This window comes from Phocoena phocoena, chromosome 16 (genome assembly GCF_963924675.1).
Source record: "Phocoena phocoena chromosome 16, mPhoPho1.1, whole genome shotgun sequence".
In the NCBI taxonomy this organism is placed as follows: domain Eukaryota; kingdom Metazoa; phylum Chordata; class Mammalia; order Artiodactyla; family Phocoenidae; genus Phocoena; species Phocoena phocoena.
The window spans coordinates 15,889,774-15,912,673 of NC_089234.1; the positions used below are offsets into that span (position 1 = coordinate 15,889,774).

At 51.1% G+C, this 22,900-nt stretch overlaps 2 protein-coding genes across 14 annotated transcripts in view; one reads left to right on the plus strand and one right to left on the minus strand.

Annotated features, from left to right (window-relative positions):
* Positions 1-2,049, plus strand: part of AFAP1L2 (actin filament associated protein 1 like 2) — a 98,477-nt gene extending 96,428 nt beyond the window's left edge. For 12 of the 13 annotated variants that reach the window (XM_065894816.1, XM_065894815.1, XM_065894817.1 and 9 more), the window contains one exon: positions 837-863. In XM_065894816.1, coding sequence (XP_065750888.1) covers positions 837-863 — 27 coding nt within the window. Of the gene's footprint in view, positions 1-836 lie in introns of all 13 variants that reach the window. The other variant, XM_065894809.1, reaches the window with a different exon arrangement.
* Positions 2,050-6,520: 4,471 nt separating this feature from the next.
* The window catches only part of VWA2 (von Willebrand factor A domain containing 2), a 45,255-nt gene continuing 28,875 nt past the window's right edge, over positions 6,521-22,900 (minus strand). The window contains 13 exon segments of the mRNA XM_065893883.1: positions 6,521-6,693; positions 7,328-7,516; positions 7,519-7,682; positions 7,684-7,870; positions 8,936-9,295; positions 9,298-9,480; positions 10,456-10,563; positions 12,165-12,220; positions 15,186-15,318; positions 15,877-16,010; positions 17,113-17,124; positions 20,106-20,236; positions 20,238-20,292. Coding sequence (XP_065749955.1) covers positions 6,521-6,693; positions 7,328-7,516; positions 7,519-7,682; positions 7,684-7,870; positions 8,936-9,295; positions 9,298-9,480; positions 10,456-10,563; positions 12,165-12,220; positions 15,186-15,318; positions 15,877-16,010; positions 17,113-17,124; positions 20,106-20,236; positions 20,238-20,292 — 1,885 coding nt within the window.

The following is a 22,900-nucleotide window of genomic DNA, read 5'->3' on the forward strand; positions in this document are numbered from 1 at the left end:
ACAGCAGAACTGTCACTACGGTGGGGGCCCCCTTCTGATGCGGGTGGCACTTTCCTGCTTCGAGTGAGGGCTCTGCTCTCAGCAGGAAGAGGCAGGGGCTGGGGCTTTGCTGTGTCTTTGGCATTGACCAACCAGAAAGGTGCTTGCGCTTGGTTCAGTGTCCTTACGAGTCAGCCTGAGGGCGCGTGAATCCCTGCACCGGCCCGCCACGTGATTCCCAGTAGAGTCCGGGGGAGAGCTGCAGTTCAGAGACAGACTGGGGCTGGACAGTTTTCCAATTAAAAAAAACCTCAGTGACTCTGAAAGACTTCTGCCATGAAAACCAAAGCAGCAGATTCAGACAGGTGTCGGATTTGCCTAAAGCCATCCGGCCAGCTGGTGGCAAAGGCTCGGTGAAAGGCGTAAACAGGGAGCAGATGCCCATTGCTGGGTTTTTGCCTGAGGGCTAGACAAAAAGTGTCATGAATCCTTGACTTATTTATACAGTCAAGAGCATGCCTAGAGCTGCCTGTGTTTTTGGCAAACTCTGCTCCTTATTTTTATCCTGCTTATTACCTGCAGGAGATATTTTGAGGCACCTGCACCAATGACTAAGTATTAAATCCACGCAAACACACGAGCCACTGCCACGGCAGACATCACTCACCTCCCTCTGCTGCTCCAGGGCCTCAGAAATCTCTGAACACGTGCTCCAAGCAGTGGGGGACACGCAGGGGTTGAACCTTACTTAATTAGCGTCTCTATTCCTAGCTTCTTCTAGGAATATGTAGGTTGGCTACGGAGGATAACTAACTTTCTTCTTTTGGGGGGACGCTGGTGTTTGAATGGTACCCTAGGAATGGGAGAAGAAAGGAGCAAGTTAGGAAACAAACTTCATCTAGAGACTCTCCTGTCAATATGGACCTTGGTGACGATCCTGCTTCGTTACAGTCTTCGTTAAAGCAGCAACTCTGTAAAAGGGTGAGTCTGTTTACAAGAAAAAGGAAGGACTGGGGTTCTATAAATGGAAAACTTCAGCTAAGAGGAGGCTCTGTCCCTTTGCAGAGCCAAAGGAAGTAATACGACAACAAAAAAGACTTGTTTGGAGACCTAAATCTATTGGTTGTAAACATTACATTGCTGTATTTAGGGGTATTCTGTGTTTCTTCCTTAAAGTTTTCAGCAACTGCTTTATCAAGCTTTTTAAGTGAAAAGATTCTGATGTGGAGACTTTGGTGGAAGAGAAATTAAGGTAGCAGGGCCCTGTCCCACTGGTCACATGGCTTTGGTGATTGAGAAGGTCTAAACCCCTATCTGATTCTTAGCAGTGTCAGGGGTTAAACCGTCCTTGTCTTCAACTGTGTAAAGCCATCTATGGTTTTTTGAGAAATGGTAACGGGGAAAACATTTGGGACCAAGCTGAGGCACTGTTCCCAGTAAATTAAAGACTTTTTTTCAGGCTAAACCAGGCCAGAACCAATTGCTTTTAAATAAAATTTTAAGTGATGCTGTATTACATAGAAAAAAAAATGTTTCAAATCCTGTAATTTAGAACAGTGAAAAGTGTCTGTTGAGATTTAACTGACATTTTACATTACCATAGAAACAAGATTACCCTGTGTTTACAGATTCAGTCCTGCGGTGAGGCAATTTCTAAGAGAAGAGTTACTTAGTATAATGTTCTCTTAGTCCCTGTTTTTTTAAGTTGTGCTCGATGTCCAGGCCCTTTCCAAGAAAAAAGGGGTGAGTTTTGTTTCTGGTGGTCTCTTTCTTCTCCTAAAATTGGCAGTGCCGTTCTTTGTGTTGCCTGTTCTCTTCTGATGGCACTGGTTAACACATGTTGGAACACATTGGTTAACACAGGTTGGCACATTTCACCTGTCATCTCTCAGCCTCATTTCTGGGGGTTCTGAATCAGAGTTCTTTAACACTGGTTCCTGAGAACTAAAGGTCTTTTGAGTCTTACTGTCTTTCTAATCCCAGGGCATTTATTTCCTTTGTCATAAACACTTGGTGTCCCAAGTGGTGAGTTAGTTGTTGTTGTTTTTTTTTAATAAAATGTTAATTGTATTTTGGATTTTCTTGTATTTCACGGAACGACATGGGGCAAGGCCTGGTAGACTTCTGCTTCAAGGGGGGAAACATCATGGTTATTTATGCGCTGAACCTCAAACTATGTGTAGTAAAAACTGGTAGAACTACAAGGTGGGATCTTAGCAGGAGACTTTAAGCCTCCTTAAATCAAGTAGCACAGGTAAGGCTGAAAGAAGATTTTAATAGTAAAATTAACACAAGGGAAACCTCTTTAGAGGCTGATCATACATAAGTGACTGAAAATCAGTACTCCTAGAAATTAAACACACTCCTAAATAATTCTTGGGGGAAAAAAAGGTACCAGTACTTGGAAAGTTGCCTTAGTAGTAATAATTAAGAAAGTTTATAGCATAAACATGCTGGTTTTAAAAATGACAAAACCAGGGCTTCCCTGGGGGCGCAGTGGTTGAGAATCTGCCTGCCAATGCAGGGGACACGGGTTCGAGCCCTGGTCTGGGAGGATCCCACATGCCACGGAGCAACTGGGCCCGTGAGCCACAATTACTGAGCCTGCGCGTCTGGAGCCTGTGCTCCGCAACAAGAGAGGCCACGATAGTGAGAGGCCCGCGCACCGCGATGAAGAGTGGTCCCCGCTTGCCGCAAATGGTGAAAGCCCTCGCACAGAAACGGAGACCCAACATAGCCAAAATAAATAAATTTAAAAAAAATGACAAAACCAAACTTCTGGCTCATTGAAAAGGCGAATACAATAAAAAGACAGCCAAGGGCAGTATTAAACGGCAGAACTGAAAAGGAGGCCTTAAGTACAGATACTGACAAGACTTTTTAAATTACAAGAAAACACTATGAATATAGCAGCTTGAAAGTCTGAGGACTATATATTTTTCATTTTAGAAAGTTAGAATTTTGTATCAGAGCTATGCTAACACATATTGCAAAATAAAATCTCATTTTTGAACACAGATGAACAAAAGCTTTAAAGTATTGGCAAATGAAATTCAACAGTGCTTAAAGAATCAGGTATTGCGACCAGACAGCACTCATCCAAGAAATCAAAGGTGATTCAACAACTGAAAATATACTAATGGGTAATTTATCATATTAACCGATTAAATGTGAAAGAACATCTTCTGAAAGGAAGCAGAAAAGCAAACCACAAATCTCAACACTCCTAATAAACACTCTTTGTAAGCTAGGAATAGAAGTAAACGTTCCTTATCAAGTAATCCACAGAACATAATGATGAAAAAGTCCCTTCAAGTCAAGAACCAGATGCATGCTGTTACCACTACTTCTTAAAACATCATTCTGAAGGTTCTAGACAATGCAAGATGACAAGAAAAAGCAGTGTAAGATTTCAAAAGGAAGAGACAAACCTGTTAGTACTTGTAAATGCTGTCTTTCTAAAAAAGCAAGAGAATCAAATAATCAACTATTAGAACTAGAGCATTTAGCAAGTTGGCTGGAATAAGGATCATTTGGAGAAAATAAAAGATTTATGATCTATCTGCAGTGTTTAAGTTTTTCCAAGGAGAACATATTTATATATTACAGGTGTAATTAAAAGCCAATTTATTTTAAAAGAAAGAAAAAGGGTTGGCTGGGAAAAGATCACTTAAGGCTATCTTGTTAGGAATTCCCTCTGCCGCTACTGGGACCCCAAAAGGGTTGAACTCGTCACACCTTCACTAGAAAAGGTAAAGTTTCAAGGGCTGGGACCTAAAAATAGAAACAGTAAAGCCTTTGATATGTAAGCCCAGGGACCACAGTTTTGTGGGGGGTTTTTTAAGTCCAATTCAAATGGGACATCAAAATGTCAGCCCTGAACCAGACAAAAAGCCTACACTATGAAACGATTAAACTGCTGTTAATATACCGGGGTTCATGTAAATTCAGACATCACCTATCAGCACCTGCCAGGTGGGCATGTGACCCTGCTCTGATGTCACCTTCTGCCAAGGCAAAAGCAATAATAGGAATGAAAATATCCCTTGAACGCAAATGACTGTCATGCACAGTGCTCGGCACACAGGACTTTGCAACGTCTCACAGAACCATGGTGATGACCTTTCAAGTACTTTTCTTGCACCAGAAATCCTAAAGTTCTTAAAGCTAAGCTATACTTAAACCAAGGTAGCCTTGAATGTTTGCCTATAAAACATCACATCAAGGTACTTACTTTAAAAATAAAAACTGTGATAAAGTATTTGGATTCAAATCAGAGATCTACAAAGGCTTCTACCAAAAACCCAACTCCCAACACGACCACCCAGGGGGAGAACTGATTCCTAAATACTGTGGGGTAAGGAAATATCTGGTTCACCAAAAAAAATTCCAACTAAGCCTCTTTGCCATTTAGGTACAAAAACTCCTGTTAAATAAATAACCAACATTACACTTCTTGAAATATTCCTTTCAAAACCAGGTCTAAAAAAAAAAAAACCTAAAACCAAGCAGAATAAGATCTATGCCTAAAAAAACAAAACTCCTCCAAGTTTCTTTGTTCTATATTGAGTTTAAGAATTCTACTCCTTTTTGCCCCCAAAGGGCAGAGTAAGACGAGCACTCAAGAAACACCCTGCAATTAACCCTCCTAAGTGAAGGCTGTGAAGCCCCTCGAAGGGAATGCTGCCCAGTGCCCAGGCCCAGCTCACGTGGCCCCTCGAGACGAGGGCCGTTTGCACACTCAGCCCCTCCCCCAAGGCCAAACAGCTGGTTAATCACTCACCTTCCAGTCTGGGGCCTTTCCAACTCCCACACGCGGATCCAGTCACCAAAACAAGTCACAACTGCCACTCAGGCCCCTTTTCAAACTAAGAATGAATCCCTCTGGGACATCTTAGGAGAAAGATGTGTTTCAAGGTCCACCCTTTGTCTATCTTGAAGTGCCATCACGTCGGGGGTCCGAGTGACACTCTCATCACTGCCTTCTGTTGGGCATGACTGTCCCAACAACGTTCTACTTAGCATCTGTTGTGGGAAAAGTGAGCTTTAAACAGGCCATCAAAAGTCTCCAGTTTCCTCTGTTCCTCCTCAGGGGAAAGGTGGCAGATGACACCAGCTCAGCAGCGCTCAAGTAGGTCAGCAAAGTAAGTACTTACACCTGAAGAACTTTCAACATCGTCGTTAGGGGCGACACCAGCTGCTACTGTGTCCCTAGGCAGCACCGTCCGCAGCTGGGCCTTCTCCCTGGGTCAGGAGAGTGGGCAGGAGGGTTCTGGACAGGGCTGAAGGCAGACACGCAAAGGACCGCACGGGACAGGATGCTCCGCTGAGGGCAGGCCCCCTTTCAGCGCCCAGGGGACCCAGGCCTTCTTGGTAGCAGCTGGGAGGGGGGCAGCTGCTGCCCTCCTGCAGGCTTTCGGCTGGGGCCACGTGCCTTGGGGGCATCTCCTCTCAAGGTCCCTGGGAGAGAAGTGAACTTTGAGGACACGAGGAGTGTCTGAGTCCTCTTCTCAACCAACTAGCTGCCTCACGGGCCCCATCATGCCTTGCTCTTACTCCGTAAGCCAAGGAAGAGGTGCCCCTCACATCACGCCTGGTATCAGGAAGCCCACCTCTACCAGTGCCTGAAAACCCAGGGCTCCAGTGGGAGTCATCCTCTGGCTGCCGCTGCTGTTCTAACTTTAAATTCATGAACGGCGGCCACAGGTGGGCCAGAGTGCTACCCAACAATCAATCTCTCCGTCCTCACGCTGGGCCCCTTCTCTCCTAGACAGTTACTAGATCTCTTCCCTCCTCAACCTCCATGTCTCCCCATCCTCTCTCTCAGCTGAGCAAACAGAAACGCTCGGGGGCTTCCCTGGTGGCACAGTGGTTGAGAATCTGCCTGCTAATGCAGGGGACACGGGTTCGAGCCCTGGTCTGGGAGGATCCCACATGCCGCGGAGCAGCTAGGCCCGTGAGCCACAACTACTGAGCCTGCGCGTCTGGAGCCTGTGCTCCGCAACAAGAGAGGCCGCGACAGTGAGAGGCCCGCGCACCGCAATGAAGAGTGGCCCCCGCTTGCCACAACTAGAGAAAGCCCTCGCACAGAAACGAAGGCCCAACACAGCCAAAAATAAAAATAAATTTAAAAAAGGCTCAACATTTAAAAAAAAAAAACGCTCGGAACTCCCACCAACTTCCTCCGCCACATCTACCCACCCACCTGTAGCCGGTACCACATCCTCTGCCTGCCTTTCAGTTAGTCTGGGTCCACTTGCTCCTCCCTCCCAGTCATCAATTTTCATCAATCAGAGTGTGTGCTCGGCACCATCTAATACCCTTCGTGCTCTACTTACTTGCTGTCTCCCTCACTAGAATGGAAGCTCCACGAGGGCAGAGATTCTCTCTGTCCTGCTTCCTGCTCTGTTCCCTGCACCTAGAATAGCACCTGGGATGTAGGAGGCACCCACTGAATGTTTCCTGCATGAACGAACAAATGACTGATTCCTTCCACTGATGCCCTAGAGCCTCCTTTGGCTGTGGCCCTGGGGCTCAGGACTCAGAACAGCACCCCAGCTCCCAAGTGCACGTAGGCACCCCACTCACGGCTCTCGCGGTGCGGGCCCTCCCGGCCATCGCAGCACCCGCAGCGGTAGCTCCCGTTGTGCAGGACGCAGGTGCCCTCGCTCATGCACGGGCTGGGTGTGCAGAGGTTAACTGGCCGCTTGGCTTCTGCCAGGGAGCACGTACCAGCAGACCCAGCCTGGGCTGGCCCCGAAGACCCCACTCTAAGGGAGCCCAGTGCAGAGGCGAGGCCACCAGAGCAGTCTTACACATCTTAGTGGCCTCGTGGGCCTTTGAGCTACAGGTTACTTGGGCCCCATACTGCATGGCCGGTCGAAGACCTGACTTCCACCCAGCTTTCCTACATGTGTACAGAGACTCCCTCTTTAGGGCGGGCCGTGCACGCAGCAGTGCTTATTGTTATTATCACGGCCACATGCTTTTTAAAAAGTGGAAAGGATGTCACTGGCAAAAGGAAGGCTTGGAGTCAGGCTGTCCTGGCTGTGTCTGCTCCTACCGAGGTCAGTGCCAACCCGGGGTCCTATGGGTATCCTAATGACGTCTTCTTTTTGAGTGGGGTGCATACATTCCCAAGTTTGGGAAGAGGTGCCTGTGCTACATTAGCTGCACCTTAAATGTCAGGTGAGTGACATTCGAGTGTGGCACTTAGCATAAAGCCCGGCATGTGGGAAGCACCTGGCAGTTGGGAGGAGTTACTGTCCCTGTAATGATGTACGTGAAGGCTCGGGCTGAGGTCCTCCCTTGGAGGCGGCCCCGAGGGTGTGGATCACCCCCCACTCACCTCTGCATATCCACTCGATGAGCGTGTCCTGGTGGCGCCTCAGGTCTGCGTAGGCTGCCACGTGGATCAGGGAGTCCCAGGGACGTGGGAGCCTCTGCAGTGCCTCCCTCAGGATGGTCCCCACGCTCATCACCAAGACAGAGACGCCGTTGTCCCTCAGCTTCTGGGCAGGGACGGCCACATCCTCTGCCCCCTCCCACCCGTGACCACCACCGCAGCCTTGGGGACACCAGGCCGGGCGCCCCTCTGGACCATCATCACCTTGTCATAGATGTGCGGCAAGGCCGTGCCTGCCGAGCCCACCCCACCCAGGTAGGGGGCCTGGCTCCTGGCCCACAGCGCTGGTGAGGTGGGGGTCCAGCCCAAAGGCTGTCTGGACCTGGCCGCCATACACCACCAGGCCAATCTGTGTCACGTCAGGGTTCACGTCAAACCGGAGGGCACAGCTTCTCACGAAGCTCTGCATCTGGGTGAAGTCCTCGGGCCCCACAGAGGCCGAGGCATCCAACGTGAAGACCAGGTCCAGCAACCGGGCCTGGCAGCCTGCAGAACAAGCAGAGTGGACCTCAGCGGGCAGCAAAGTGAGGACTGCTCTGGGGTGAGCGGAGCCCAGGTCAGCCGGTCTGCTGTCTGTGCACTGCAGTATCCGTCCTCCACCCTCTCCTAGAGTGGTAGCAGGACACGTGAATGCTCAGCTAGACCACATTCCTAGCCTCCCTGGCAGCCGGGTGTGGCCACATGACAAGTTCTATATAATGGGTTGTGATTGCAAGTAATTGTGCAATTTCCAAGTTATGTCCTCAAAAGGAAGCTGCTTGCCTTCCACTTCCCCTCTGCCCTCTTCCTGCTGTCTGAGAAACAGTGACCCTGGAGTTAGAGGTGGAACCACAAGAGAGCCGAGCCACCCTGCTGGCCCCGGCCGCTCACCTCTGAACTGTTACATGAGAGGAATAAACGTCCACCGTGCGTAAGCCATTGAGCTCCGGGGCCTTATCTGTGCCATTACCGAGTGCCCTCCACGTGCCGTGCACTGTATACAAGGCACTAATTATACCATGTGGACAAAACTGCCAATGCCTGTCCTTGATCGGCTGACAAACGTGAAACCAACAAAGAATTACAAACTATGTGAGCAGCCACGGAGGAAAGGAGCAGGGTGCTATGAGAGGGACCAGCGGGGGCGGCATGGGTGGGTAAGGATGGGGTCGGGGCTCCTCTGAGGAGCGACATTTCAGCTAAAGACTGAAGATTCAGAACTCCTTATTAACAACAATAAATAACAATAATAAACAGCAATACCTACAATTCTGAGCGTACACTCTGAGCTTACTGTGTACTAGTGTGTATGGTGCTTGCCTTACTTAATCCTCACAAAAGCCCCTCTGGAGGTACTAGGAACTACTATTAGTCCAATTTTACTGACCAGTAAACTGAGAAGTTACTCATCACAAGGCTAGCACACAGAAGAGTCGGGCCGTGCTTGCGGCCCCCAATACAGGCCCTGGTTAAGTCGCTACCAAAGGGAGGAAGGGTCTGCCACTGGCCAGCTGGCCCCCGGGTCGGGCGAGGCCGGCCCGCAGCTGGCGCCCGTGCAGGACTGGTCCTTACCTGGGCGCTGCTGGCTGCACAGCTTTCCCCGCAGCTTCGGGATTTGGCGGCACAGGTCCTCCGGGCCGGCGTAGATCATGACGCGCGCCGGGCTACCAGTGACCTCCTCCAGGTCTGCCCGCACGGCCTCGCTGCCCACGCCCAGCAGGAGCAGCCCGAAGGCCCTGGCGAAAGGCACCGGGCCGGCCACCTGGTCCTGAGAGCGCGCCTCAGTCATCAGGACCACGGCCCTGCGGGGCCGGTCCAGGCCCGTTCCGGCGGTGCTCCCGAAGCCGCGCTCCGCCGCCGGCTGCGGGGCCTGGCCTGTCAGGATGGCGCCACCAGCGAAGGGCAGGTCGTCGAGGCTCCTGACCAGGTCCGCACGTCCCGGTACTTGCCCACGGGCACGGCCACGCCCATGCATGCCCGGGAGCCCTCGCTCAGCGCCCCCGGCACGAACCGCTTCACGGAGGCCTTGGCCCGCAGGAAGCCCTCCGGGGTGGCGGCCGCCGAGCCGGCCAGCGGGAAGACGACGTCGGCTCTGCACTCCAGGCTCAGCTTCGGGGCTGCCAGGATCACAGCGGCTGTTGTGCTGTGGAGCACGCAGACCACTGTCCCACCCGGGACCCCCCAGGCGCCACGTGGGGCCGGAGCCGCCTCCCTCCCAGGAGGGAGATGAGACACTGACACAGAGGCTTCAGGGCCTAGTGACCAGTGCAGGTCACAGGGTTAGCCACGGCCGGACACAGAGCTCCCTGGCTCCCACCAAGTGTCTCCATCTCACCACTCTTTCAAAAGAAAAACTTTTTTCTGTAACTTTTTCCCATTATGGTTAGTGCTTCTTGTGTCCTGTTTGAGAAATCTTTGTCTACCCCAAGATCATGAAGATATGCTCCTATGTTTTCTTCCAGAAGCTTCACAACTTTGCCTTTTACATTTAAATCTATGATCCATCTGGACTTGATTTTTTGTGTAGCTTGGGAGGTAGGGAGTCAACATATGTATTTTTTTCCCATATAAGTCTCCAATTGACCCAGCACTACAGTTTTTAAAAAGTGACTATTTAACAAGTCCCGTCCTACGTGTCAAGCATTGTGCTAAGAATCTTACTTCAAAGTCCCGTAACCGTAGGGGTAAAGCCGGTTATAATCTTCATTTCAGTTTTAAAACCAAAAGGGGCTGAAGCTTCTCACTCCTCTTCTTGGAAGAGGGGAGAAGAGACTCAACCCAGAATCAGGACCCAGTTCGGCCAGCTCCAGCCCGCGGCTGGGCTCCGCGATGCTCACAGATCAAGCAGCAGCCATTCTAAAGCTAAGAAGCCAGGAGCCGTGTCCTGCCCAGAGCTCCACCACCTGAGTTACTTCTTCATGGAACCCTCAGTGTATCACTTGAGACATCAGATCAGTGGTGTACTTGAAAAGCAGGTGGCCCTAACTCCAGGGCCAGTTCCTACCTAGTAGCTAAAAGGGTGGCAGGTGAGAAGCAGGAACCCCGGCTCCACTGCTCCCCAACAGAGTCTGGGAAGTCCTGTGCACACGTACCGCAGTCAGCCTCCCCTCCAAAGGCTGGCGGGCAGAGGCAGTGGTACCTGTCCAGTTCTTCTGGAACACACGTGCCTCCATTCTGGCAGGGCTGCGAGTCACAGGGGCCTATCAGAGAGATGCCTGTTAACAGTCTGGCACATCAGCCCAGAGATGTGAAGGGGTTTGGCTACCCTGCCCCACCAGGGCCCAGCCCCTTCCTTTCCCCAGATGCACTAGGAAATTAGTCTCAACACCTGTAGCAAAGAGGAAAAGGAAAGTAAATGAGGTACGTAAGGCGGGGTTAGGGTGTAGGTGGTACCAGACACTGAATGGTGGGCTCAGTAAGGCCCCGTGCAAATTACAGGCTCACTTGGGGTTCTGCCAGTGGGATCTGGCTCCTGGCTCTGATACTGGGAACACGTGTTATGGACTGAATTTCCACCCCCCCACACCCCGGCCTCCAAATTTATATGTAGGAGTCCAAACCCCCAATACCTTAAAAATGTTAATCTACTACTTGGTGGTCACATGACTGTAATTAAAGTGTACACTTCTGGAAGGCAGGAATTATCGAGGGTAACTCTGGGCTCCTAGGTCAGCAGTTCTGTCAGTTGGAGTTTCATGCAAACAACTGAGGGCTCATTAACAGCACCAACAGTGGCCTTTAACTGAGCAGCTATTATGGGGCCAGGTTTTGTGCTAAGCGCTACACATGTATGATCTCACTTCACTGATACAACTGGATGAAGCAGCTACCGTGAACCGCCACGTCACAGACGAGGAAGCTGAAACTTGACGAACAGAAGTCACGTGCTGAAGGTCAGCTACTTGGAAAGTGGCAGAGCTGGGACTCAAACACAGGTCACTGGTTCCAAAACCGTAAGTCCTTGAGCTGTAATTTCTGAGCAGAAACAACCCCACTTTCAGTTCCTCCCATGTGTCAGAGACCAGCCAAGTTGGAACTTTAAGATGCCCAGAGGATCACCTAACGCCAGGCAGGAAGCACCATCCTGCCCGCGCACAAAGCCTCTGGCTCTGCTTCCGAGGCGCGGACTCCCGACCTCATCAGGAGTAGCGTATCTACACAAGCACTGATGCCGAGACGCTTCAGTGTGATCTGTGTGCTCCTGGGCCAGTGAGACGCACTAGACCCCGGGGAGGAGCAGCGAGGGCCCGGTGGGAAGCCAGGCTGCATGGTCTTAACGGCGTTGAAAAGTCCTCCTGTTTGCTTGCGACTGTGCAGCCGATGAAGCACTTTGGTGGACATCACCTACTGAGTCTTCCCTAGGATCCCTCGTGTGGTACCCACTATGCTCCAGAGCAGGGAAATGGGGAGTCCAGACATGGGGCAGACATTACCCCCATTTTACAGAGGAGGAACCTGAGGCTCAGGTATCTTGCCCTGAGTCTGGTGCAAGATGTGAGGCTTTCTGTCCGCACAGCTGGGGCTCAGTGCACGCCCTGCTCTGCCTCTTGTCAACGCAAGGGGCCCTGGTTAAGGAAGTAATTCCAAAGCCTTCACTCCCTTTCTCAGTGAAAATATACCACTGACCAAGGGAGGCATGGGTATGGCATGAGCGTGTTCCTCTGCCTCTGAAAATGCCTGTCCCTGTGCCCTGGAGCTCAGTCCAACCCCACTTGCTACCCCAGGAGTATAAATGCCACTTTGGGAGCCAGCCTAGTCCCAGGGCCAGAAAGAAAAGGAGAATCCAAGAGGCAGACTGTACCTGGGCGGGTGGTCCTGTAGCAGGTGGCAGGGTGGGTTAAGAACGCTCTCTTCCAGCTACAACCCAAGGAAACAAATGGTAGAGATCAAAGCTTTAACAGGAGACGGTGTTTAAAACACTAAAAGCTGACACAAGATGCCAATGCAGAAGCAAGTCAAGAAAGACTTGGTTCTTTTTTTTTTTTCCTGATTCTACCCAGCTTTTGTCTGCACATAGAGTAGGAAATGTTTCAAACTACTCAATTAAAAAAGATAATGGAAGCCGGCTATCATGTCAGAAATTAGAGATATCTGTGTTCAATACTCTCAACTACGGCAACAGCTTTCTATTACGAGTTACTTTCTGGGGCCAGCACAATGAGTGGGGGGTGGGAAATACTGGGATTAGGCGACTGGATTCTGGTTATGTGACCCCAGACAAGTTACTTTCCTTCTCTGGTCTTCTGTTCCCTCTTCTATATAGCAACTCTGTAGTTTTCAACTGTGTTCCTCAGAGCCTCAGTGGAGAGGGAAGGGGACTGTCCAGGGCTCCCCGAGTGCCCCAGCCCCACGCCCCCACCCCAAATGTGCTTTTTCTGGTCTGCATAACAAGTGTCCATATGAGGCTCCGTAGCTCAGGAGGATTTGCAAACCACTGGCTGGTCTCAATGACCTCTGAGGTCGGTCTGAGTGACAACCTTCTGTGACAACACAAGGGCCACCATTCCTGTGCTGGCTTCCATGCCCCAGCCATCCCCCATCGTTACTTCAAGTCCTCAGCTACTTGAAGAGACAGCAGTCTCCTCTTCCAGATGGAGAAATGGGTTCAGGGCTGAATTAAGTTGCCCAGAGTCACACGGTTACCAGAACACAGCAGAGCTGGGATCTGAACTCCATCTCCCACTCCAAAGCCCATGCATCCTGCCCTCTGGGCCTCGCCCCCTGGCTCTCCTGAGTCTGCGGGGCAATGGGCCGACCACAGAGGAGTGGGTCCTCATCCCTCGGGCAGAAAGCCCTCCTCTTGGCTGGCAGCAGCTCCACGGATGGCCTCATCTAAGGAGATTCTCCTGGGGCCTTCGCGACAAAGTTCTCTAAAACTTGCCAAAGAGTACTTCTCCCAGGGAGATCCCACCCAGGGCTGCTCACCTGGCGGGCAGGCTAACTGGGCTCACCTCTAGGGCGGGGGCTTTCCTGAGGCAAAACATCCACTTGGGATAAAAGCCAAGTCAACTACGAACTCAAGGGGTTGCTGAAATCAAAACTGTGCCAAGCTGCCAGCTCACTAACTCTTCTCCCCCTTCATGTCTACTCCTCATAAAACCACAGGTCCTAGCCCAGAAAGCTCCACGGGCCCTGCCCTCCCTACCCAGGCCTACAGGAGCCAGCGTTGTTGAGCAGACACTATCCATAGGGCTTCGCCTGGGCCTGTGCTCAGCTAGTCCCCCACTTCCCTCAGGTCTGGTCCCTGCCCACTCTAATTAAAGCTGCGCCCCTACCCTCTACTTACCCCACCCTGTCCCACCCCGCATCCTTCCCCTTATTGCACTTACCACCACCTAATCGTTCATTTAGGTGTTCACCTTGTTCACTGCTGCCTCTTGCTCATGAGAGCAGATTTGTTTCCGAGACGCCCATGCTGACTCCCCAGGACCTGGGGCAGTGCTGGGAACTTAGGAGAGCCTCGGTGAGTATTTCTTGAATGAGGGGATTGATGAAAAGCCTACTATATGCATTATTCTAGGAGCCTGCGATGTCAGTGCATTCTACGAATTACCTCGCTGCCTGCAATGTCAGTGCATTCTACGAATTACCTCGCTGCGTGCCCCTGGCAATCCTCTGGGGGCAGGTCCTGTTATCACCCCCTTGCTGAATGTGGAAACAGACAGCAGGAAGTTCCCGGCTCACTAGTGGTGATGCCCCCAGAGTCTGAGCACATAGCCATTAAGTGTACTCTACCCACCAGCCTCTCCCAGGGCTCCTGGCTCTGGACGCCTCTGCCCACTGCTACCCGGTTCCCACATCTTTCGAGACTGCTCAAGCAACCCCTCCTCCATGACGTGTGGCGAGGACAGGCCCCATCCCAGCACTTGGGAGGCTCTCTCTGGACCACGAGCTTCTTGGGGCCGCGACTGTGCCTGCCTCCTCGCTGGACCCTGCCTGGCTCACAGTGAGTCCTTAAACATGTTCACCAGGGAATGAAGAACTACCTCCTTTCACTCGAAAGTGCAGGTTCGGAAGAGAGCCTCTAGTGGCCTCTGACATGGCACAAGGCCCCACTTCCTCTGATCCACGTGGGGGGCACCGCCCTTCCCTGCCGAGATGGCGTTCGGACTCTGCATCGACCCAACACGGCCCTCACGGCTTCTCAGCCGCTCCATCTCACTGCTGTGCGCACTCTGATCTCATCGCTGAGGCCAGGCCAAGGGGCCAAGGTGCAGCTGGTTCAAACGCTACCCTGGCCCTCCAGAAAGCACTAGAGGGCGAGATCATGAGCTCCTGACCAGGTGCCATACTGAAGGTGGTCCGGATAAAGGGGGTCGACCTGGGGGTCTGCGGGGCAGTGGCTGAGAGCCGGGCGGCAGGTGCTCTTGAATGCCTGAGCTCCGGCCCTGAAGAATCCAGCATTCTTCATGGCCGCCACATCCGGAATCCATCGAAGCACCGTAAGCCTCTGGCCTTGCTCAGCCCCCATACATGTGGAAACTGGTGATCGGAGGGACCAGATTAGCAGACCACTATCCCAAGTCCAGACCACCGCCCTGTCAGACCAGCTTTTGGCTGAGTTACCAGCCTTCAGAATGGCTGTGACCCAGGCCCGGGGCTCCTGGGCGGTGTGTCTAAAAGACTCTGACACTGAGTAGCTGTGCCCCTGCCTGGGTCCCCGGAGCTCTGTCCCTGCCTCCCTCCCAGGTCTCCTCCGATCCCTGTCACACACTCCACAGCCAAGGCCCCGGAGAGCCGTTCTCCCTGCAGCCCATGAGCACTTGGCCATCCCCGCCCAGGCCCTGCCCGCAGGCTCTGACCCCACACCCTGTGGACAAACCTGGAAAAGGGACAGAGAGCAGCCAGCACGGCCTTGGTCCCCCGAGATCCCCTCCGGCACGGGGCCTGGCCGGCAAGCTGCCTCACCATCTCTAGTGTCTTGCGCTCACAGGGGTGAGGCTGGACCTTGCAGTCTGTGTCCACCGTGCATACCCGAGGCAGGGAAGACAGGGTTACGCCTCCTTCCTCCGCCCGTGGGCCCACCACCCTCAGCCCTGGCTCTCTCCCGGCAGAGTACATGGGGGAGGGGCAGCCGGTCTCCGAGCATCTCCTCTGCACAAGCCCCGCCCCACACCGCTCTTCCATCCTGTGCACACGTGTACTTTTTTTTTTTTTTTTTTTTACAACGTACTTCACTCTAGCTCCTGGATGGAGCCTGACAAAGATGACTGGGAATACAGGGATCTCACCCCCAGATGAGGCCTCCCTGTGCTGACAGCAGGGGAGGGGACCCCACCGGATCTGAGGCTCTCTACCCCGTGCGACAAGTTCGGAATTCCCAGCCTAGAACCCCACAGGGCCTGACACAGGGCGGTAGAACAGAGCAGAGGGCCCCGGGGCCGAGGCTGCTGGGCTCCATTCCTCTTCCCTCCCTCTCAGGGGGACCTCCGGCCTTGGGGAACCCTCCTCACCCCCATCCCACTTCCATACAGGCGAGGCCACTCCTTTCCACATGGAAAGGCCTTACTCACCCGGAGAGGCAATGGTGCACGTGGCAGAGCCGCCGAGGGTGCTGGAGAGGCCGTGGGCGGCGTCCTCCACCTGCTCGGCCATCAGCACGTGCTGCTCCCTTGGCTCGCTGGTCAACGTGCGCAGCTCCTCCCACCTGTGCCCCGAGCCCCCGGCCGAGAAGTTACAATGGCTCATCGCCCCACACTCACCCACCTCCTATCCACCCGTCTCGTAGACGCTGGGCTCCCTGTGGACAGCCCCGCCACCCACTACTGCAGGAGCCACAGAGCTGCAACCTCACCCACCTAGGATGCAGGTAAGGTCTAGAAGTGAAGCACAGAAGGACCTCGAGGATGCTCAGCCATGGGTCAAAACGTGCACATGCTTCAGTCCCCGAACTTCCTCAGAGGAGAGCCTCACACTCAAACCGTCGGCTCTTATTTGAGACAGGGTCCTAACAGATTTAGTCGTCTGGTTTTGCAACCTATAGCTGATGAGAAAAATTTAACCAGAGGGCTTCCCTGGGGGCACCGTGGTTAAGAATCTGCCTGCCAATGCAGGGGACACGGGTTTGAGCCCTGGTCCGGGAAGATCCCACATGCCGCGGAGCAACTAAGCCCATGCGCCACAACTACTGAGCCCGAGTACCACAACTACTGAAGCCTGCACGCCTAGAGCCCGTGCAACGAGAAGCCACCCAATGGGAAGCTCGCGCACCGCAACGAAGAGTAGCCCCTGCTCATCGCAACTAGAGAAAGCCCATGCGCAGCAACGAAGACCCAATGCAGCCAAAAATGAAAAAAAAAAAATTTTAACTAGAAAGGAAATGAAGGAAAGTGGTTCTAGGTGACAGCAAGAGAAGAACAAACAGGGACAGCTAGTAACAGAAAAGAAAAAAAAATCTTGAAGAATTATAAACAGTGGCAATAAGAACTCAAAGGCCAGCAACATGAGGCCGTGTAGAGGCAGGAGCTGGCGTAGCTCTACAACCAGAGGGCACTGTTAGTGTCCAGAACAGAAATGCTGTGGGGGATGATGACCGTAGGGCATGAAGAAAGGGTTAAATGATGTTGAGAAACCTGTTTTTAAGAAGACAAGGCAGTCAGTGACACATTTAGAATCCTGCCTATCAAAAATTCATCAAAACAGACCACGGCTTGGCAATACAGCAAAACCTTCATGTATCTCTAAACCTCCTAATGTAAAGCTCCCCATTCTCCTCTGAAGCCACAGAGACCAGACACTTTGCCCAGCACCTGGGACAGCGCCTGGCACACGCAGGGGCTCCTCAGTTCCGGACTCACATTAGCATTGAGTGGGCAGCTCTGCCGGGCCGCACCCTTAGCTCTCCCAGCCCCCAAACAGACCTTCTTAAAAGCTCCCTGGGTAATTCAGATGCTCAGCCAGAGTTGAGAACCATCAGAGAAGGGGCTCAATGTACACTAAAAGGGGGAAAGAGTTTGAACAGGCAACAGTCTTTAATCTCACACTGCAGTGGTTCTCAGACTTTGGCGGCATCAGAATCACTGAGGGGCCAGAAAAAACACAGATTGAGGCTCCTTTTGCCCCAGAGTTTTGGACTCAATGCAGTGGGGCCTGAGTGTGTGCATCTCTAGCAAGCTCCCAGGTGATGCTGATACTGCTGGTCCAAGGAACACACTTGGAGAACCACTGGTCAACAGTGAGCTGGCCTCTTACTAGGAGTGGGGAGGGGTCAGGTAGCCCTGGAAGTCCAACAGGCTTTCTCAGAGGCTTCCTGTGTCTGCAGCTCAGGTCTTCATATCTGAGCCGTGCCCCCTCTTCTGAGCAATGGCTTCTTGATTTCCCTACACTAGGGATGCTAAAAATATGGTCTGTGGGCCAGTGAAGAGCCCCGAACTGTTTCACCCTGATTCAGAATCCGATAAGTATAGACACCAAGCATTTAGAAACTAATCGTACAGCAAACTTGACAGTCATTTTATGTCTGTTGGGTCAAGTAATAAATATCTGAGTTTCTATTTTGTTTTTATTTCACCTTTCTAGTAACTCATTTTTATTGTATTTTTTTTTTTTAAAAAAGTATCTGTTCATGACGGATTAGAAAAAAAAACAAACTGGACCTTCACCACAGATAGTTTGAGAAGCGCTACTCCAGCCAGCAGCTGGAGAAGAAAGCCCCAGAACGGGCCAGTATTTCCACCCATGGGAGATTCTATCCTCAGTGACAAACCTTTGGGCAAATACTACGTGCAAGGCACTCTATTTGGCCCTATGTGGGGATGAGGGTGGGCAGGGAGCCATGAAGTAACGTCCACTCTCCTCTCTCAAGGGGTTTATACTCGTTATATCTGAGGACACAGAAAGAGCCAGCCATAAGGCAGCTTGTGTCTAATACCAACTTACTGGCGATGACAACAATAATGGTGGTGATAGCTGTCATCATCGTCACCAGGACACAGCACAATCGGGGCAGTTCCATGGTACCTACAACCTCAGTCCCCTTCTATCTTCTTCCTCTTTCTGCACTTGCTCGTCCACTCGGCACTCAGCTCCTGGTGATCTTATTTAGGCTTTAAATACCATCCTCAGTTTCAATCTCGATGCCTGTCCTTTCTCCTCTGCTCCAGACTCTCGTATCCAACTCTCTACTCAGCTTCTCTACTTAGATGGCTGATACGCATCTCAAACTTGACTTGTCTGAAACAGAATTCAATTTCCTTTGTTCCTTTCCCATTCTTTCTCTTTTCAGTAAATAGCACCACCATTCACACTGGAGCTCAGGCCAAAATCTTTGATTCTTCTCTCACACACCCACGTCCAATACACCGGTCACTCCATTGCTCTGCCTTCCAAAAGCATCCTAAATCCAGCCACTCCTTAGCGGGGTCACAGCTGCTTCCCTACTGCAAACCATCATAATCTTGCGTGTGAGCTGCTCCAAAGGCCTCCTAACTAGACTCCCCACTGCCCCTATTATTGCTTCTCCCTCTGCCTCACCCACCAGTCTATTCTCTCTACCTTGCAGTCATGTGATTTTCTAAAAATGTAAGCCAATTCATGTTATTTTCCTGCTCAAACCCCCCACCCCAAAGACTTCCCAGACTACTCATTACAAACTTTAGTCTCTACAATAACCCACAAAAGCTCTAGACCTAACTCCTGCCCACCTCTTCTACCTTATTTCTTATAATTCACCCCTTGCTTGCTGGGCTCCAGCCACTCCTGGCTGTCTGTTTCTATCACACACCGAGCTAGCTACTGCCTCAGGGCCTTTGCACTTTCCATCTGCCTGCCTTGCCTGCTCTTTTCCCTGTTATTTGGAAGGCTTGTTCCTCACTCAGGTTTCTGTTCAAAAACCAACTCTTCAAAGGAGCCTTGCCAGACCCCCCTATCTAAAACAGCTGTCCTATCTATTCCCATCACTCTGTAACCTCTTCCCTACTTTATTTTTCTCCTTTGAAATTTATTTCCACCTGAAACTGTTACTTATTTATTCACTCTTTTTTTTTTTTTTTAAATCTAGTTCCTTTCCTAGAACAGAAGCTCCATCAGGGCAGGGACTTTGTATTGCTGTCTGTGCATCCTGAGAACCTAGAATAGTGTCTGGCACAAGGAAGACAACATATATTTACTGATTGAGAGAATAAATAATGTACAGTTGGTCCTCTATATCTGTGGGTTCCACATCCATGGATATGGGCGGCCAACTAAGGGACTTAAGCATCCATGGGTTTTGGTATCCACAGGGGTCCTAGAACCAACCACCTGCAGATACCAAGGAACAACTATACTAAAATTAATAAAGAGATTTCTATGTATAGGCACAGTGCCCAGACCAAGAGTCATTTCACTTGATACCCACAAATGACAACAGCCCCACTGAGGTCACCTCCATTTTCAGGGTTGAGAGCATTGAGGAACTGTGCCCCCCTCTCCTCTAGGAAGGCCTATTCCTGCATCTGGCTCCTGACCCACCCTGTGCAGTTGGATGAGTCCATGAACTTCCATTTCTGCCCAGATAAATTGGAGTCAAGTTTCTGACACTTGAAATCAAGTATTCAGACTAAATTAAAGACGATGCAAACTCTCAGACTTCCAAAGACTTGGCGGTCCCCTTGTGCCAGCAACAATACAGTAAAGTGACAAAAAAACGGATCCAGGAAGGATCAGGATGGTTTTCCCAGCTCCCCTCTCTTCCCATGGCTGCGACGTCCCCAGGCTGACTCAGAGGGCTGACCCCGCGTGACCAAATCTCTTACTGGGAAGCAGACCCCCACAGTAAACACAGGTGACGCCCCTTTGCTTCAGCTGCTTGGCTGGCAGGGCCACATGCCCTTGGGACCTCCCGTCAGTGACAACGATGGGGACCTGGGGCACAGAGGCAGTTCTGCCCCCAGGGGAATCCTTTATGCAGAAGGTATTTCAGAGCAAGGCCCATCTCTGTACATCCTCCTCTGAGCTCACCCAGAAGGAAAAAAACAAAGAAGAAAGAGTCAGCGGTCCAGAGGTGAAGTTGGAATGAGAGCCTGAAATGATGGCCACCTTCTTCCAGCAGAGACTCAAAGGGACAATTCCAGCATGAGATATGCACTCTCTCACCATCTAAACCACAAGAATGATGAAGAGAAATGAACTTTTCCCCTGGACTTAACACTCCCCCATACATCTCTGTTGTGTTATATAACAATGACATGCTCTGTGTGTGTGTTTGCTGTCTCTCGCCATGGTGTCTCCGGGGCACAATTCTCCTCATTTGTCTAACACCCACCTCCCATCTCCCCATCCGCATACCATTCCCTTCTTGTTACAGCTCAACATCTCCTTGGGGTGGGAAAGCAGATAAATGAGCTTCATAAGAATTTATGGGCGTGAAGGACGGGGCTTTGAGGCAAGGGTCCGTGATCAGGCCTCTCTGTCCCACTTCCAAGTTCAGGGTTGGGCGCTGGAAGGCTGAACCGTTTGACTGCTTTCAGATCAGGGCAGGTTACGGTGGTCCCATCTCATCAGGATGCTAAGATTCTCTAATCCTCACGGCCTAATTATAGGGACTGTCGACTGAGCTTGCAATCCCAGCACAGAATCCCTACTAAAGCTCACCATAGGAGGCTCGTGCAAATGTCCTCAGAGGGTGGACTGCCAGCTCTGTCAACTGGGAAGAAAATAATGACTCACTACAATAGATTTTGGGCAAAACCTTTCAGTGGATGGTAACAGATGAGGAATCCCCTGCTCAGAGACCAGTAATACTAACTTAGTATTTACCGTGCACTTACCACATGTCAGGCACCCCTGTGCTAAGAGTGTGTGTGTGTGTGTGTGTGTGTGTGTGTGTGTGTGTAAAGGTGCTTGGCTCATATAATTCTCACCACAGCTCTGGGACACGGGAGTTCAGAGAAGAGAACGGCCTTAGCTAAGGTGACATAGCTCATGGGTGGTGGAAGTAGGACCTGAACCCTCCACTTCCAGAGCCCAAGTTCTTAACCATCAGGCTACACAGCCTGCCTCTCCCCAGCCAGTGGAGGTCAGAACTGCAGTTGAAACCCAGTCCAGCTAATTCCAAAGCCAATGGTCATTCCTCTGAAGACTTGCGCCTAACGGGCATGGAAAATGGGCGCCCATTCATTTATGTACTATCTAAGCAGAGACCACGTGGCCAGCAGAGCTTTAAAATATTTACTCTATGGCTCTTTGCTGAAAAGGTTTGCTGACCCCTACTCTATACTGTTCTAAATGGTTTCAAAACACTTTTCACCAAAAGCCAGGAGCTCCCTGTGCCTTCCCCCTGGCAGGGTTCCCCACAAGCCTCTGGCTGTGGCCCTGCATCCTTAGCTTCTCAGCCAGACTTCGCTTTCTCTCCTCAAAACACCCCCGCACCCCTTGCCCATCTAATCATCGCTTCTTTCCATATGGATTCAAAACTTCAGGACCAGGAAAAAAACCACTTGTTCTCTGCAACTCTGTTCTTGTTTCTCATACAGGTCTACCCTCAGCCCCTCCAGAGTTAACCTTGTTTTCCCGTTTCAATCCAGATTTTCTGAGTGGGTCTGGGCCCCGCTCTTCATAGCTACCAGCCTGTGGCTAGAGAGAAATTAAATTTCAAGGCCATGAGGGCCCAGACTACAACTCCACGGACCTCTGTGGACCTCCGCTTCCACATCGCTTAGCGCACAAATGCCCGTGCCGGCCACCCTCTCCACCTCTGCATCTGACCTGCTGGCTTCTGACCGACCGAGCGCAGGTGAGATTCCTAACAGCATCTGAACCCTGGGAAATGAGAAGAAACCCTGCTACCTCCACTTTTCTTATTCCACGGAGTGTTTCTCACAGAGACTGTTCTGACCTCATCATCTGGCTCCAGACAGGAAGGTCTGAGGCCAGAATCTAAGGTTTTTCTAATTTCTCTCCAACGGGACTAAACTAGGTAGAAAGTGAAGGTTCACAGATGGACTGCTGTTTATGATAGAAACGCGTGGACTGATTAAGAACAAGGGCGCAGATACGAGTCCCGTGAGATACTGGCCAGCTAAACTTGGCAACGTTACTCGGTCTGACACTCCTGTTAAACCTGCTGAAGTAGAAAAAGTAACAGTATTGTTTGAGGATTAAATGCTGTATCCAGTGCCTGCTAGCACCTAGTAAGCACTCCATCAGTGGTCATTAAAATGAACTACCTAGCAGCCTCTTCTAAGAAGTTTACTTTTTGAGTTAGTCTCAAATTCTAGTTAGCATGAAAGTCCCTTAGGAGATTTACTAATGTGGATTTTCAGATTCCATCCTCCCAGAGTCCAAATTGGTAGGTGTGTGACCAGGCCTGAGAATCTATCAATACATTTTAGACCCGCCTCCCCTTTCCCACCCCCAGTGATTCTGATGCAGATAGTTCATGGAATAGACTTTGAAAAATAATTCGTAAGAACACTCACTGTAGGTACAGGGATGTTGATTACAGGAGCTTTTGTTGCTGTTGGTTTCAGCGATGGACAAAAACCCTGGAATCAAGCTAAATGTGTCCTTTTAGGGGTCTGATTTACTATATCGTAAGAGCTCAATTCATTGATTACA